This window comes from Rhinoderma darwinii, chromosome 9 (assembly GCF_050947455.1).
Source record: "Rhinoderma darwinii isolate aRhiDar2 chromosome 9, aRhiDar2.hap1, whole genome shotgun sequence".
NCBI lineage: Eukaryota > Metazoa > Chordata > Amphibia > Anura > Rhinodermatidae > Rhinoderma > Rhinoderma darwinii.
This window is the reverse complement of record NC_134695.1, coordinates 47,828,650-47,844,924: the sequence shown is the minus strand read 5'-3', so window position 1 is coordinate 47,844,924 and position 16,275 is coordinate 47,828,650. Positions and strand designations below refer to the sequence as shown.

At 39.4% G+C, this 16,275-nt stretch overlaps 1 protein-coding gene across 1 annotated transcript in view; it reads left to right on the top strand.

The window, feature by feature from the left end:
• The window catches only part of LOC142660177 (mucin-5B-like), a 79,052-nt gene extending 63,308 nt beyond the window's left edge, over positions 1–15,744 (top strand). The window contains exons 19-23 of the mRNA XM_075836758.1: positions 1,686–1,784; positions 3,348–3,476; positions 4,804–4,849; positions 7,511–7,619; positions 15,210–15,744. Of these exons, the coding sequence (XP_075692873.1) occupies positions 1,686–1,784; positions 3,348–3,476; positions 4,804–4,849; positions 7,511–7,619; positions 15,210–15,378 (552 nt within the window). The 3' untranslated portion in view covers positions 15,379–15,744. The remainder of the gene's footprint in view (positions 1–1,685; positions 1,785–3,347; positions 3,477–4,803; positions 4,850–7,510; positions 7,620–15,209) is intronic.
• Positions 15,745–16,275: the final 531 nt, after the last annotated feature.

Below are 16,275 nucleotides of genomic sequence, written 5' to 3'. Positions count from 1 at the left end.
CGTCCCTCTATTGACATCCAGTCCGACCTCCCTGGATGATGCGGCAGTCCATGTGACCGCTGCAGCCTGTGATTGGCTGTAGTGGTCACATGGGATTAAACGTTATCCCAGGAGGCCAGACTGGAGGAAGAAGCAGGAAGTTCTGGGTAAGTATAAACTTTTTTAGTTGCGGGTATTTGTAGCAAACATTAGAAATCTATATTGTGAGCGCCGCGCATGGTACTCACTGTCCAGCGGTAGTCGCTGTCCAGGGTGCTGAAAGAGTTACGATCAGTGCTGGATAGAGAGAAGGGGCTGCACTGATCAGCAGTAACTCTTTTAGCGCCCTGGACAGTGACTACCGCTGGACAGTGATTACAATGTGCGGCGCTCACAATATCAGGTGCATAGTGTGAATGGGAATTAGTTTCCTCTCGGAAACGGAAACACGGAAGTGTACAAAGAGTACACACGGGAACCACACTAATACAATCACGGAAACACGGATCCGTAAAAAAAACGTCCGTGAAAACGGTGATGAAAGTGTGCATGAGGCCTAAGAGTGGTAAAAAGTAATTGTTTAAATTGGGAAGTTGGTCAATGAATATTATTCAGATGCCCTCATTCATTAAGCAAACTGAGGATGAGGGCTGTTGATATATTATATATATATTTTATTTAAACCTTTTACTTATTTCAATCTGTGGCCGATCAGATTCCATAATGAGTAAAAGTTTGGACCATCAGTGGACACATACGTGCAGGGAAATAAAAGCTGAATTTTGTGAAAGACTAGAGGGTGCTTTGGTGGTCTAAAAATTATATATTATACTCACAAAGTGACAACTTAAAGGTGTTAAAGGTGTTTTCCCACAATTAACATTTATCCCCTAACCACAGGATAGGTGATAAATGTATGATCGCTGAGGGCCTTATAACTGAGACCCCCAATGATCTCTAGGATGGCAGCAAAAAAAAAAGGCATCAAAAACACTACATGTGAATATATCCATAGGCATAGGCGACATTCGCACATGATTTTTTTTTAGTATGTATTTTTCTTTTTCTTTTAAAATGCGATGAAAACTGCAGATTTGGTACAATTGATGTCTGTGGGGGAAAAACATCCACAGAATTTTTTTTTAAATAATGCTACATAGAAAAACACAATGGGGAGAAAATGATCTTACAGAAAAACTGTCTTTGTTGACAATAGCAGCCAATCACAGTGCAGCTTTCATATATTTCACAGTCTACAGGGTTGTTGTTGTTGTTGTTGTTTTTTTACAATGGGAGCCTTCAGGTGACTTATGCTACTGCATGTCTACTCTGTCGCATACGTCCGTCGAATGTATACATTACTAAATCCTCCTGATGTATAAATTCGACTGAAGACGAAGTAATGTAAACAGAGCCTAAGTTTAACAATATATAATTTCATATTATATGTCCATTATTGCCTATTTCTTTTATTTTATTTCTAACTAATGCACTTCAAGTCTATAGGTTTTCCGTGTCTGTACCTATGGTCCTATTATTAAATAACAGCCATAAGCCCACTTTCTCTTTATGGTCATTCACGCTGCATAGTCTCATGTCTTCATATAAATAATTCACATTTGTCTGATTATATAACGATATGAACAACGTAGAAATGTATTTTTAAATGTCACACTTATGTAAATGAGCTGTACTTTCTACTATAGGGCTATGTCTATGAAACATCTAATAATGATTGCTGTGGAAAGTGCATCCAGGTGTCTTGCGTTGTGATAGCTGCTGATGGATCCAGTCATTTATTAAAGGTATTTTGTTTTCATGATAAAATAAATACCAATAAATAGCATTGTTAATTGCTTGTTTAAGTACATCCTTATGGAATTATGTTTTCAATTAGATTTTTTCATTAGATTAATATTGAAATAGGAATCTCAGAGCCTATTATTTGCACATGTGAGAAGATCACATTGGACTGTGGATGAACCCTACATCATCATCCGACCACGTACATGTTTGAGTGTTTGCATAATATTTTTCTGTTAAATAATTTATTTGTTTTGCGCCCAACCTAATAGGTCCTGTATTATTCAAAAAAATTCCGCTTTTTACTCATCTGTGCACAGAACAGTGGGACAGATTTACTTAGACTGGCGTTTCATACTCCAGTCTTACTCCGGACGTTGTTTCAGAAATAGGCACCTAATGTATTAGAAGGAGCATGCCTCTTAATTAATTTGGCACATCTTTGACTCTGTGTGCCCCCTGTATTTCCCATATAGTTTACACCAGCTTCTGGTGTATATTATAGTATATCTGTCGGTGCATTGGTGGCTCCCCCTTTTCCAACTAACTCTGCCCACTTTTTTCACGACTTTCAAAAATGGCGAGAGCAGTAAAAACTCACAAATTTGGTATGTGCCAAAATCTGAAACCTTTTAACGCTACAAAATTGGCATAAATCCATTAATAAATGCCCCTATTATCTCAAATGGTTTGGGGACCACTCAGGTGCTTTTAAACATGTGAGATTATCATTGATATTACTCTTTATTACGTGTTGCTTTTTTGACTTGCTATATACTGAGAGTCAGTTAGAAGATTTGATGCTGTACTACTCTCTCTTGCATTTGAAGATAATGGCTTCCAAATCCTTACAAATGGGTTTGTGACCATATTCTGGCTAATAAGACAATTACCTTTCTTCCATGTCAATTTGAAATTCTTTCATTGAAATCTTGTAGATAGTCTGCGTTGACTATTTTACTTTCATTGAAAAGTTAAGGAAACGTTTTCGATTTCATAAGGATGTAAAAGACATACAGTATCAATTTACTAGAAATGTTTTTAGTTGAAAAGTGTACTGTCCAATGGAGCAGATTTCCAAGAAGTCAATTGTTTTTAAAACCATAGATAAGGATTTCGCAAATTTTTTTCTACTGGGGCCTCACCAGCTAGATCATGGTGATGCCGGGGCCTCACCCATTGGTCATCGTCCATGACAAAATATTTAAAAATGACCTCAATTTATATTAAAATTTGTCTCCTGAACCCAGTATAACATTAAAATGAGCACAAGATGAACCAGTTATGTTGCTAAACCAGAGATGTGGCCAAAAAGGCCTTGTGCAGTTTATAATAATAATTTCTATTAAAACTGCCTTAGCATTGCCAAAGATTAAATGATTCTCATTAACATTCGTATAATAGTTTGGTTTAAAAATCATAATTGTTAAATGTATGACCAGCTTAAATCAGCTTTAAAAGTTAGCAGAAAACCAATTCTTGTATATCTAGACTATCAGCTCTAGAGAATTCTATTCAATCCCGCAGGTTTATACAACATTTATTTGCATTCTTCTTCATTTCAGCCTGGGGAGTCACAGTTCCTACCAGATGATAACTGTACACAATACACTTGTAATTTCAAAGGAAATATCTTTGTGATATCATCGCAGACACAAGTTTGTCCTTCAACTGATGAGGAGGAGTGTATGTCTGTGAGTTGTTTGCATAATTTATCTCTATATATAGGAAAATAAAACAGTTCATGTATTATACTAAAATCTTAAATGTAAAACACTACATGTTAATAAAATGTGAACATAGAATTACAAGAGGTTTCCTCGTTATCAAAATATCTAATATATAAAAACATAATATAATAATCTAGCATAACATAAGCACACAGATATACTGTACTTGACATTTTAAAGGGTAGCTAAGCGTTCAACAAACTTCTGACATGTCATGTCAGAAGTTTGGATCGGTGGGGGTCGAGCACTCAGACCGCGACCAATCGCTAAAGCGAAGCGGCAGAAGCACTTGTGTGAGCGCTGAGCCGCTTTGTTTCTGTTCGTTTTTTCTCGGAAAGCCAATGTAGCGCGTACAGGCTCAATATAAAGTTTATGGGTCCGTACACCGCTTCGTTTTAGCGATTGGTGGGGGTCTCAGTGCTCGAACCCCCACCGATCAAAACTTCTGACGTGTCACTATGACATGTCAGAAGTTTGTTGAACGTTTAGTTACCCTTTCAGGGTTTCTGGGGAAACAAGTTTATACAATCTCGCACTGTATGCTATTGAATCATTTAGTGTCCGCTTGGCTCTATTTCATCTATGAAGTTTCCTAAATTATTGGTGGAAACCATTCCTTAACCCATCCGCTCCATCCTTGATTGACGTCTCCTGGAAGTGACTTCAAAGGAGGCAGTAGATATCAATCAAGAGTGGAGGGTAGTAGTTTGAGAGGGGTAGCCGCCGATAACGCAGGATGAAAGAGCACCTAGTAGACCATTGATTTTCTCAGCATACACCGCATACGGAGTGAAAAAAAAGATCCTTTTGTCCTATATACTTGCTTTAAGTCCCGATCCACACGTCTGTAATTTTCATCCGTAATTATGAAATTGCGGACCGATTAATTTCTATTGACCATAGACACTTTTCCGTATATTTACGGATGTGTTTCCGGGCATTAGAAATTATCCGCAAATTATATAACATGTCCTATTCTTGTCCGCAATTGTAGCACGGACTCAACCATAGAAATATTTGGGCGTTTCTGAAATTGCGGATGGTTACGGATGTGTATCCGTAGCTGTCGGATCTGTATTTGCCGACAGTGAAAACTCTTAGTCGTGTGCATGAGGCCTAAGATAGTAAACATGGAACTGTTTGACTTTGTTTCCCCAGTACATATTAATCGTGTTAACCCAGTTAGCAGATTTTACCCCCATGAACTGTTAACAGATTTTCTTTAGCAGTTTGTCTTCTTCTCAGCACTCATCCTACATTACATTGTTAATATAAAAATGATGTCTTACAGGGTTTGCTTGAGAACACTCCTGATGGTTGCTGTAGTATCTGTAAAGGTAATATTTTGTCTTGGTTACATGCATAATATCCACTTGAATGCATAATTCACTGAACACTAATAAAAAAAATCATTAAATAAAAAAAAACACTAGGAGACATCTGAAAACAGGCATATGCCATTTGCACCATTAGAATAAAGATCTAACTTTATCACTTGGTAAATACAACTGAACTAATACTTCATGTAGCTGAACACAAAAAAAAACTAAAAATGTCAGCATTTATGAACTTTAGTTCCTGCATGGTGTTCATGATGTCCTGAGCACTCACGAATAACATTAATGTTTACCACTTCTGTTGTTTTCTTGCAGCTTTAGGACCCTTAGTTACTGGGTTTTTTTTTAGCACTGAGGGTATGTTCACACGGAGCTGTTTTCAAAGGGGAAACAGCCCCTGATTTTCAGAAGTTTTTTGAGCAACTCGCGTTTTTCGCTGCGTTTTTCGCTGCATTTTCGCAGCGTTTTTTACGGCCGTTTTTGGAGCTGTTTTCATTGGAGTCTATGAGAAAACGGCTCCAAAAACGTCCCAAGAAGTGTCCTGCACTTCTTTTTGCGAGGCTGTAATTTTACGAGCTGTTTTTTTCAGCGACGCGTAAAATGACAGGTCGTCGGCACAGTACATCGTAAGACCCATTGAAAGTAATGGGCAGATGTTTGCCGACGTATGGGAGGCGTTTTTTCAGACGTAATTCGAGGCGTAAAACATCTCCAATACGTCTGAAAATAGGTCGTGTGAACCCAGCCTAAGGGTATGTTCACACGAGGGCGTCCGTTACGGCTGAAATTACGGGGATGTTTCAGCCTGAAAACATCCCCGTAATTTCAGCCGTAATGGACGCGGCGTTATAGCGCCTGCACATGCCGTTACGGTAATTGGCGCTGCTATTCATTGGAGTCAATGAATAACGGCTCCAATTGCGGCCAAAGAAGTGACAGGTCACTTCTTTGACGCGGGCGTCTATTTACGCGCCGTCATTTGACAGCGGCGCGTAAATATACGCCTCGTGTGAACAGACAAACGTCTGCCCATTGCTTTCAATGGGCAGATGTTTGTCAGCGCTATTGAGGCGCTATTTTCGGGCATAATTCGGGGCAAAAACGCCCGATTTACGTCCGTAAATAGGCCGTGTGAACATACCCTAAGTCTCACACACTTGGCCGTATTATTAATCCATGTGGATCTATAATACAACACCCATAACCTCCTATACTGCACTTCTGTGTGTCTCTAGCTTTCCATACCACATATGCCAAATGCATTGCATTTAAAGGGAAGGTGTCATGAAATTTATTTATTTTTTTATCATATTGCTTTTAATATGAAATTAACATAAATTTTACTTATTAGTGTGGTCACGTTCTAGTTTTTACTTTGTTGTTTTACTTCTCTATGGGAGCTGCCATTTTTTTTTCATCTCTGTATGTGTCGATTAACGACACATACAGAGAGGGAATACGGCACATACAACCTCATAGAGAATGCGAACGGGAGCCGTTCCATTCTCTGAAGTGTACGCCGTCTGTGTGTGAACGGCGCATTCTCGGCTCCCGCACAGAGCAAAACGAAGCTCGTTCGCAGAGCAAAATCCGGCGCCATTTGCAGTCGCTCAGAAAATGGCGGCACACAGTGTAGGAGGTTTGAAGATTCAAACCCCTCCTTCTCCTGGCACTAGCTAGAAGAAGGGAGGGGGGATTGTCTAAAGACACTAGAGACAGTGTGTCCACCCCAAATTTGCAACATAAATCAATGAGGTTGACCATGCTGCAATTTTTGGAACTGCTCCCTCTAGTGCTCAGCACATGGAAATGTTATAAATTAGAATCTAATTTATAATATTTCCTGACTTGTGAAAAAATTTAAAAAATTCAAACAACGTGTAATCACTTAAAAAATATAGTTTAACTAAAAAAAAAATTTTCTAGCGACACATTCCCTTTAAGGGAGAATACGGTATATCATGGAGGCACAATAGTGTAGCACACAAAGTGTCTATGGTTCAGGACATATAGGAACTTCTTATGCCACAGTACAGGTTCTTGTGCATGCAACAAGGCCAAATGCATGAACCCTTAGGGTATGTTCACACAGCCTATTTTCAGACGTTTTTCGGGCCGTAAACGGCCGAAAAATCAGAAGCAGAACGCCTCCAAACATCTGCCCATTGATTTCAATGGAAAAAAACTGCGTTCTGTTCCGACGGGCTGTTTTTCATAGATTCTATTGAAAACAGCTCCAAAAACGGCCGTAAAAAAACGCAGCGAAAATCTAGAGTGGCTTAAAAAAACTTCTAAAAATCAGGAGCTGTTTTCCCTTGAAAACAGCTCTGTATTTTCAGATGTTTTTGGTTAAGCGTGTGAACATACCCTTGGAATTATTATGTAAATGCATCAATACACATTAGATTCCAACTGTATTATTCCAACACTGGATACCACCATTTCCATCCCGGGTCAATCAATCCCATTGCTCCCTCCATACTTATAAGCGATATAGTTCTTTAGCATTCTAAATTTACTACTACATACATTGACATATATACTTTACAAAATTCATGTATTTACATAACTTAAATTTTTATGGTTCGTTTTTGTATTCTAGCATAAACAAAGTCATACAGTATGAATTTTGTTTTACTAACATTTCTTTCTGTATTTCAGCTCCAAAAACATGCAGAATACAGACAAATGTAACTGAAATTTCTCAGAACGGTTGTTCAGCTCACGTCAGTTTGTCATACTGTGAAGGATGGTGCCCAAGTTTAAGAAAGTAAGTATTAAATTTGGAAACACCATTGATAGTTATATATTTTATTTTACTGCCAGAGTGCTACAGGGAATTTAGCATATAATGTGTTAACGTTTTTGCAAAAAAATTGCGGACTTTGAGTAATATGCAGAAGGCACTTCCGACCTGTCATCAGGATAGGCTTCCTTACATTGATTACATCTGTAAAATACTCTACAGTAACATGGCTGAAAGAATGGCCACAATCGTGCTATATAAAATGTCTCCTGAATTGAATGGAAATGAAAGAGTCATGTGACACACTTATTAGCCTCTCCTAACAAAAAGGGGCCACTTTCCTCTGGCTGCCTGATTGGCACTTTAACCCCTAACAGTCACATTAAAAATGTAACCTTTTTTATTGTAGATTTTTAATTTACTGTATGTGTCAGGTAATATATAGTTGGCGCATAACTCAGTTGCCTTAAGTGCATTTTAACCCCTAAGTGTCGTTACTCATTTTAACCGGCATTGTTTTTTAGGATTTTTATGGTGTTTACCATGCGGGATAAATAATGAATTCATTTTATATTTTCTATTAATGGTCATTACGAAAAATGTGTAAGCGAAAAAAAAAAAGTTATTTTGTATTCTTTCTGTAAAACCACAAAGGTGCAGCGGTCAGCATTGACCACAGCATCTAAGGGGTTAAATTGCCGGGTCATAGAGAAAAAAAAAGACCACCATATGTGGCAAACAGAGAGCAAGTGTGTGCTGTCTGATGGATAAAGGTCATATCATAAATCCATACAGGAACAGGAGAAGGATCACAGATTCCCCTTCCCTGCCTGCACACTGCCAGTATGCCAGTATGCCATACACTGCCCCCTGTGCACTTCACACAGACTGAATTAAGAGCTAAAAGTACAGTATATGCAGATTCTACTTTTTAGGATTATTGGGTTTAAAACAAAACCAAAATTGCAACTCTAGCCCCGTTCTAGCCAGAGCTAAAGCCTTGAGGGTATGTTCACACGGCCTATTTACGGACGTAATTTGGGCGTTTTTGCCCCGAATTACGTCCGAAAATAGCGCCTCAATAGCGCTGACAAACATCTGCCCATTGAAAGCAATGGGCAGACGTTTGTCTGTTCACACGAGGCGTATATTTACGCGCCGCTGTCAAATGACGGCGCGTAAATAGACGCCCGCGTCAAAGAAGTGACCTGTCACTTCTTTGGCCGTAATTGGAGCCGTTATTCATTGACTCCAATGAATAGCAGCGCCAATTACGTCCGTAATTGACGCGGCGTTCTAGCGCCTGCACATGCCGTTACGGCTGAAATTACGAGGATGTTTTCAGGCTGAAACATCCCCGTAATTTCAGCCGTTACGGACGCCCTTGTGTGAACATACCCTTATAGTAACATCTCCCTCTGCCCTCACGCTGCCCGAGGTCCTTTTCCTGCATCTGAAGCACAGCTTGGGATAACTGTTAGCTGGTTAAGGAGTAGCTGTCATTTCACTTTCATAAATCAATAGTACAAGACTAGATAAGAAACTTTGTAATATATCTTTTTTTAACATTCTTTTTATTGAGGTACAGAGTATACAAAGGAAAAAATAAAGAATACAAACCAAAAAACAGTCCAAGTTACATACATGATATCCAATTTCCAAAATGACTCTTGAGCATCAGAAACATGACATAGATTACATGCATATGCAGAAAGCTCAGTACCCTCACTCCTTTTCAATTTTCCTCCACTCTGACAAAATGATCAACCGTGTACAACTACGGCCACCTATAACATATGCAAAAGAACAACCCCCACCGCACCCTGTGCATTGTTACTCATCGCCAAGCCTCTGAGACCCCGAATCAGAAATCTTTAACCTACACAACGTTCCACCTATAGTTTCTTGCAAATCCTTTTCCCAATGCTTAAAGAGATGGCCCCGAGTGTGTACCAACATTACTTCCCTAATTTTGCCATATATTGAAGATAAAGATTCCGCTTTATCCTTATGACCAAGCAGATTATCAAAACCTCCAGCCATTTCAGCCCCTGACATATCCTTGCACAACGACTCACAGTAACTCATCTTTTTCATATACTGAAGAAACTGCTGCGGGCCCATCGCAAATGTAGATCTAAATTCCTCCCAAGTGAATAACCTCCCCTCTAACAATTCCATCATATCCCCCAGTTTCCATATCCATTTATTCTGCCATTCCTTATATAATTTATTATCATCCCCCGCCGGAAAGCTGGATTTCCCCATAAAGGTAAATATTTTTAAATAAACATGGATAAGTGATTTAATTTTCTGACCGCCTTCCATGATGCCACTGTATCTCGGATAAGAAGACTCTGCTTAGCTATTGTTGGAAGAAACTTGTACTGCGTATGCAGGAGAGATCCCAAATCCCAAGATCCTGCCAACTCCTGATCCAATGCTGTGTTAGAAAAAAAGCTTGATCCTCCTATCTAATCCTTTACATGTCGGGAATAGAGCTGCCAAATTATACCCCCGAATGCTTGGTAATTGTAAACCCCCTTCCATTTTTGGTAGACATAATTTTTTTATATGCAATACGAGCTCTCTTTTTTCCCCATAGGAAGGCAGTAAATTCTGACTGTAAAGATTGAAGATCTTTATGATGCAACAATATCGGTATCATCTGAAGGGGATATAATAGTTTAGCAAAGCTCATCATCTTTATTAAATGCGCCCTTCCAAATAATGACAAAGGCAATTTTGACCACCGCTGAAGTTCCTGGCTAATTTTCTTAAATAGAGGAATATAATTTAAAGTATATAAAGTATTGGGAACCCTAACTATCTTTATTCCCAAATCCGTAATATATCTATGTACCATCTCTATGGGTGAAGAGAACTGAGCAGATCTAGGAGTTTCAAGCAAAAACAGCAATTGACATTTAGGGATATTAATTCTATAACCAGAAAATTGACCAAAGTCTTGTAAAACCCTCAAAAGTTCCTCTAAATGATACTGCGGAGAATTCATAAACCAAAGCATATCATCAGCATAACACGTTAACTTAAGATCCATGTATCCCACCCGTATCCCTTTATAGGTGTCCGATGTAATTAAGAAAAATGCCAACGGTTCCAACGCTATATCAAAGAACAGTGGTGACAGGGAACATCTCTGACGAGTGCCCTTGTGTAAGCTTATCTGATCAGACAAAAATCCTGGGGCGCTCACCCTAGCAGAAGACGTAGCGTACAAAGCAGATAAAAATGTCCTAAATTGTCCCTGAATACCCATTCGATCTAACACTACCCCCAACCATTCCCAATTTACATTATCAAATGCTTTTTCCACATCAATTGCCAGCAGTGATGCCGACTTCCCTCCCCCCTTCTTCAGTAATAGCCTATCTTGTACTGCTAAAACTGTCTGTATATTAGTAACAGCTGATCGACCGTTGACAAATCCTACTTGATTATTCCCTATCAGTTTGGGTAATAATACTGCTAAATGGTCCGCCATCAACTTGGACAATATTTTCAGGTCCTGGTTAATTAGCAAAATTGGTCTGTAAGAATCTGGCTGTTCCAAATTCTTCCCTGGTTTGGGCAATACTTTTATATATACTACATTATTAGACGGAGATATTTGATCTCCCTCCATCACCTTGCCAAATAAATCTTTGAGTACGGGAACAATTTCAGATTAAAACTTCCCCGGATACCCATCAGGACCCGGCGCTTTTTGAGACGGGAGGTTGCCAATGACCCTTCCAAGTTCTTCCTCTGTATTTGGAGCATTCAATGCCATGCTATCCTCCTCTCCTATACTAGGTAATGACAAATTTCTAAAAAAATCCCGGCCCTTATCCATGTCAACCGAGCCTTGTTGATATAATTTCTCATAAAAACGACCAAAGGTCTGCATTATGTTATTCGGATCCCCATGGGCAATCCCCGACTCATCCTTTAAACTATGGATATAATGAACCGTTTTTTTCCCCTTTGCCAAATTATCCAAAAGCCTCTCCAATTTGTTCCCAAATTTAAAGAATGTTGCCGCATCTCTATCCCTAAAATAGGACTCCAACCTGGATTGATGTAAATCAAAATGTTGCTTAGCTAATAGTCACCGACTTTTATTATCTTCCCCAGGATCATTCAGAAAAGATGAGTATGCCTGTCTCAAACTCTCTGTTGCCTGAATATAACTTTTATTCACTTCCTTTTTTTTTCCTGTGCACATAAGCTATAATATGTCCTCTAATAACAACTTTCCCTGTATCCCAGTATAGTGACGGATTAGATCGGTATTCCCCATTATGCTGTGCAAAGTCCTCCCACCAACCCTTCAGAAGTTTTCCAAATACCTCATCCTGCGCCAATGCCACAGGCAAACGCCAAAGTATATCCGTTCCCTTTGGGAAAACTCTTCCAGCTCCATAAGACGAGGAGAGTGATCAGAGATAACTATATCCATAATAGCTACATATTTTACTCAATGTAAGAAGCCCTGAGAAGCCAAAAAATAATCAATTCTCGACCACGCAGATTGAGAATGGGAGAAATGATTATATTCCCTACTCATGGGATTAACGTATCTCCACACATCTGTTACTCCTGTTGAACGTAATAGTTGTTGTAAAATAGAATCACCCTGTGTTTCCCGTTGCGATACCTGGTGTGAACCCTTTCTATCCTCCACAACATAATTTACTGTATTAAGATCACCTCCAATGAGGATCTGTTTATCTCTATGCTGCAAAAGTGTACTTGAAATCTGTTGAAAGAACCCCATATTAGACCTATTAGGTGCATACAGAATGTACAGACTCAACATCCCTGCTGGGCAATCCACTTTCAATCTGATGTAATGCCCCTCAGCATCTGTAGTAGATTCTATAACTTGATGTCTTAGTCTTTTATGTATTAAAATCAGAACCCCTGCTTTTCCAGCAACTGACGGAGACCCATGAACCGCTCCCACCCACAATTTCTGCATCTTGTGAAAATTCTCTTGTGTCAAATGTGTTTCTTGTAACAGGGCAATATCTATTTTCAGCTTTTTGAGATGACACAGCACCATCATACGCTTATTAGGGGACAATAACCCCTTCACATTCCAGGAGACTACTCGCATACAATTTCTCCTAACTGTCGATTATAGCAAAGATATTCCTGATCGTCGTTTATCTCAGACCTCTGAAAGCGAATATATTTAGATACACAAGATCCCTCCACCCCAACTTCCCAAACAGGTATCCTAACCCCCAATACCATAACATTGTAATAAAAATATTTCTATACGAAGGTGTTATCTCGTAGACTTCACTTTTTTCACACACACTTAATTCTTTTGCCCCACCTACATCCGTGAAGAGGTGAGAGTAACACTCCTCTAGCAACCAACCCCCTCCTGAAATATAGCAAAAGTAACTTCACTATCCGCCAAAAATCAGCAAATATCAACCCCACATTTCCTCAGTGTAGTGAAAAGCATACCTCATACACTATTAACATTCATCTGAAACAAAACGTCCTTAGTAGCTTTCAGTAGTACCAATCTGGCCAGCAGCTACACAAAATAAAGTGCAACAGAAATACTTGCGAGCAGAACTTCCCCAGTCCAAAATCTCAGCCCTCAGGTAGATCAATGGAATGGAATGAGACACCATCTGACCCTGTGGCAATTCCATAAACTTTGCGGCCTCCTCTGGGGAGGAAAACACTTCCATCTATCCATCAGACAAAAATACTTTCAAAACAGCCGGCAATTGCAAAAAGAATCTCAGCTGTCTCCTCACAATGGCCGAGCATACTGTGGTAAAAGCTCTAGTCTTCCTAGCAACTTCTGCGGAATAATCTCCAAAGAGTAACATTTTGTGAGTCAGTACTTTTACCGGTACACTTTTCTTCTTGAAGGTCTGCAAGATGGCCGCCTTATCCACATAGCTCAAATATTTCACAATCACCGGACGTGGCCGCACCTGGTCGCCATGCTCCTGTGAAACCCTGAGTGGACCAAATCTGTGTGCCCGTTCTATGATGCACCGCCTAAGTATACCCAGTGTTTGCGGTAATTCGACCGCACAGATCTGTGCCAATTGACTGTGAGGGATGGATTCCGGAATCCCTATAATCCGAAGATTAACATGTCTGGGCTCTGCCCAATTCATCCTCCACCAGACTCATGCGTTCCTCTAGCTCCGAAATCTGTGTGCCATGGGAGCTTACCTCCTTTTGCAAGACCGCTAGGGTGTTGTTCACTGTCTGCTCCAATGAGGCCGTTATATCTGGAGCCAGCAGCTTTGCCACCCCCAAAGCCAGAGACCTGCAAGATACGTCTAGTCCCGGCACGAATGTTGTCACAGCCACCTCCTGCACAAGTTCCTCCTGAGAGGAGTGAAATTGAGCCGGCTGTGATTCAGATCTGCCACTCCTCGTGGTTCGAGGCGTCTCCGGCACCATTTTCAGGTGCGCTGGTCTGTCATCTCTCTGAGGAAACGAAGTTCCAAGCGTCTGCATCCCAGGCCATTGCACAAATTTCTCCATGCCGTGGAGCAAGGAATACCTGAACAGGTATGGGGTGTCAAAACCCACTACTGGACCAGTTTGTGACCCGGGAAGCGATGTTACAGGAGGTTAGTCACCGGAGCTCTCACTCTCTGCTGCATCCCATGTGCGCGCCGGCACCGGAAGTCCTGTAATATATCTTATCACAGAAAAATGCCTCTTTCTCCAATTAGCAGACTCCCCCCTCTTGTCTTATACCCAGATAACTCACTCTCACTTCACTGCTAAAATCCATCTTCAGTGAGGTAGAGCTAAAGATGAATTGTCAGCCTCACTGAGAGATCAGGTTATAGCTGCTGCCCATAGTTGTCTCTGGAGAGGAGAGGGGTAAGCAAATGCAGAGACAGATAGAGAAGCACAGAGCCGCTGCTACTTCTAGTCAGTCTGCTACTAACTTTGCTTACCCCCAGAGAATATATCCTCCATGTTGCTGCTGTTTCTGTGTGTGTGAGATAGATAGGGAAGCAGGATCTCGTTTTCTCTGTGTGTGCGGTGTATGAGAGACCTTATAGCAGCTAGTCTCCACCCCACTGGAGCTTCAGGGACAACTGACAATTAGATTTGGAGCCTGCAGAGGGGAAAACTGATAAAAAATGGGTAATGCAAGTCATATAATTGTCAGGAATAGTTTTATTTCTTATGTAAACATGATGGATGATTCTGAAAAGTTACCTGAACTGACAAGTTACTCTTTAAGGGATAATTGTGTGAGTGCAAATGCACTTCTATTTGATTGTACAGAGGCTCTGCACGCTCTTGATTTCATTAAGGCATGAATAATTTTAATGTGATTAAATGTATTGTAGGAATTTTCTAACATGAGATATAATGTAATGTGTGGATTAACTATAAGAGATATTTAACTTGACATATGAGGTGTGATCTTTCAAAACAAGTTGTTGTCCATAGCAACCAATCAAATCCCAACTGTTATTTTTTTATTTAGGAACTTTGATATATGGCAGACACAAGTTCTTGCCAACTTTTCCTTTGCACTATTTTTTTAAAAATTTCTCCATTACGTTGCAAGATTATTTTGTCAATTTTTTTTCTAAACAGATTCTCCGAGATGTCATTTCAGATGGAAGGAAAATGCGTGTGTTGCCTGGAAACAAAGACCACAGAGATAGAGGTTGAATTGATCTGTCCCGGGGACATAGACAACATTAAAATTACCATGTCTTCTGCTGAGAACTGTGCTTGCACAGCTGGGACTTGCACAACATAGGTTTTACCACAAACGTAGGCAATTTCAGACAATTTACAAGTTACCAAGATATATGACATTGCAATATCATGACCTTACCATAGAACAATTTGTATTTCCCTATTACAAAAGTAATACAGAAAAAGTGCATAATGTAATTCTACTCCTTATGTCTCTATGTTTTTATTGTGCCGATTTAATATATTTTTAGATACAAAAGATTAGGTGATTTGGTTTCTTCACTACCTATACGTTCAATAATACACAATTTTCAGATGTTTCTTGCAGACAATGTATAATCTATGTAATAAAATCATTCTTCTGTTTGCAGAATTGCACCAATATGCTATTCTAAAAACCTAGGACATATAATATTTAATTATGCCAAATAAATTATTGCATGAAATTAAACATAATACTCTCTTCAAACATCTTGTGTACTTCACAATTTTTATGGGATGCAATATACTTTAAAAATAAATATTTAAGAGTATAGAATATAGAGTCTTTTTTTGTGTGAATTAGTTTTGTAAACAAGGAGGAAACCTATGGGTGACAGTAGTTATCTGCAAAAAATTTTGCCTACAAATTTACATCTCTCAGTCCATCATACATCCTGTAGTCATATCCAGTATGAGTCAATTATACATATATATATATATATATATATATATATATATGTGTGTGTGTGTGTGTGTGTGTGTGTGTGTGTGTATATACATAAGCACATATACACCGCGTTCCAAATTATTATGCAAATGTTATTTTTCGCTGATTTTCCTAAATAGTCAATGCAAATGACAGTCAGTATAATCTTCAGCATGAGATAATTTTGCTATGGAAGGCACGATTCTTCTTTTTGTACCATGGAAGAAAGTGGTCAGTCATAAACTCTACGTACTTTGCAGAGGTCATTTT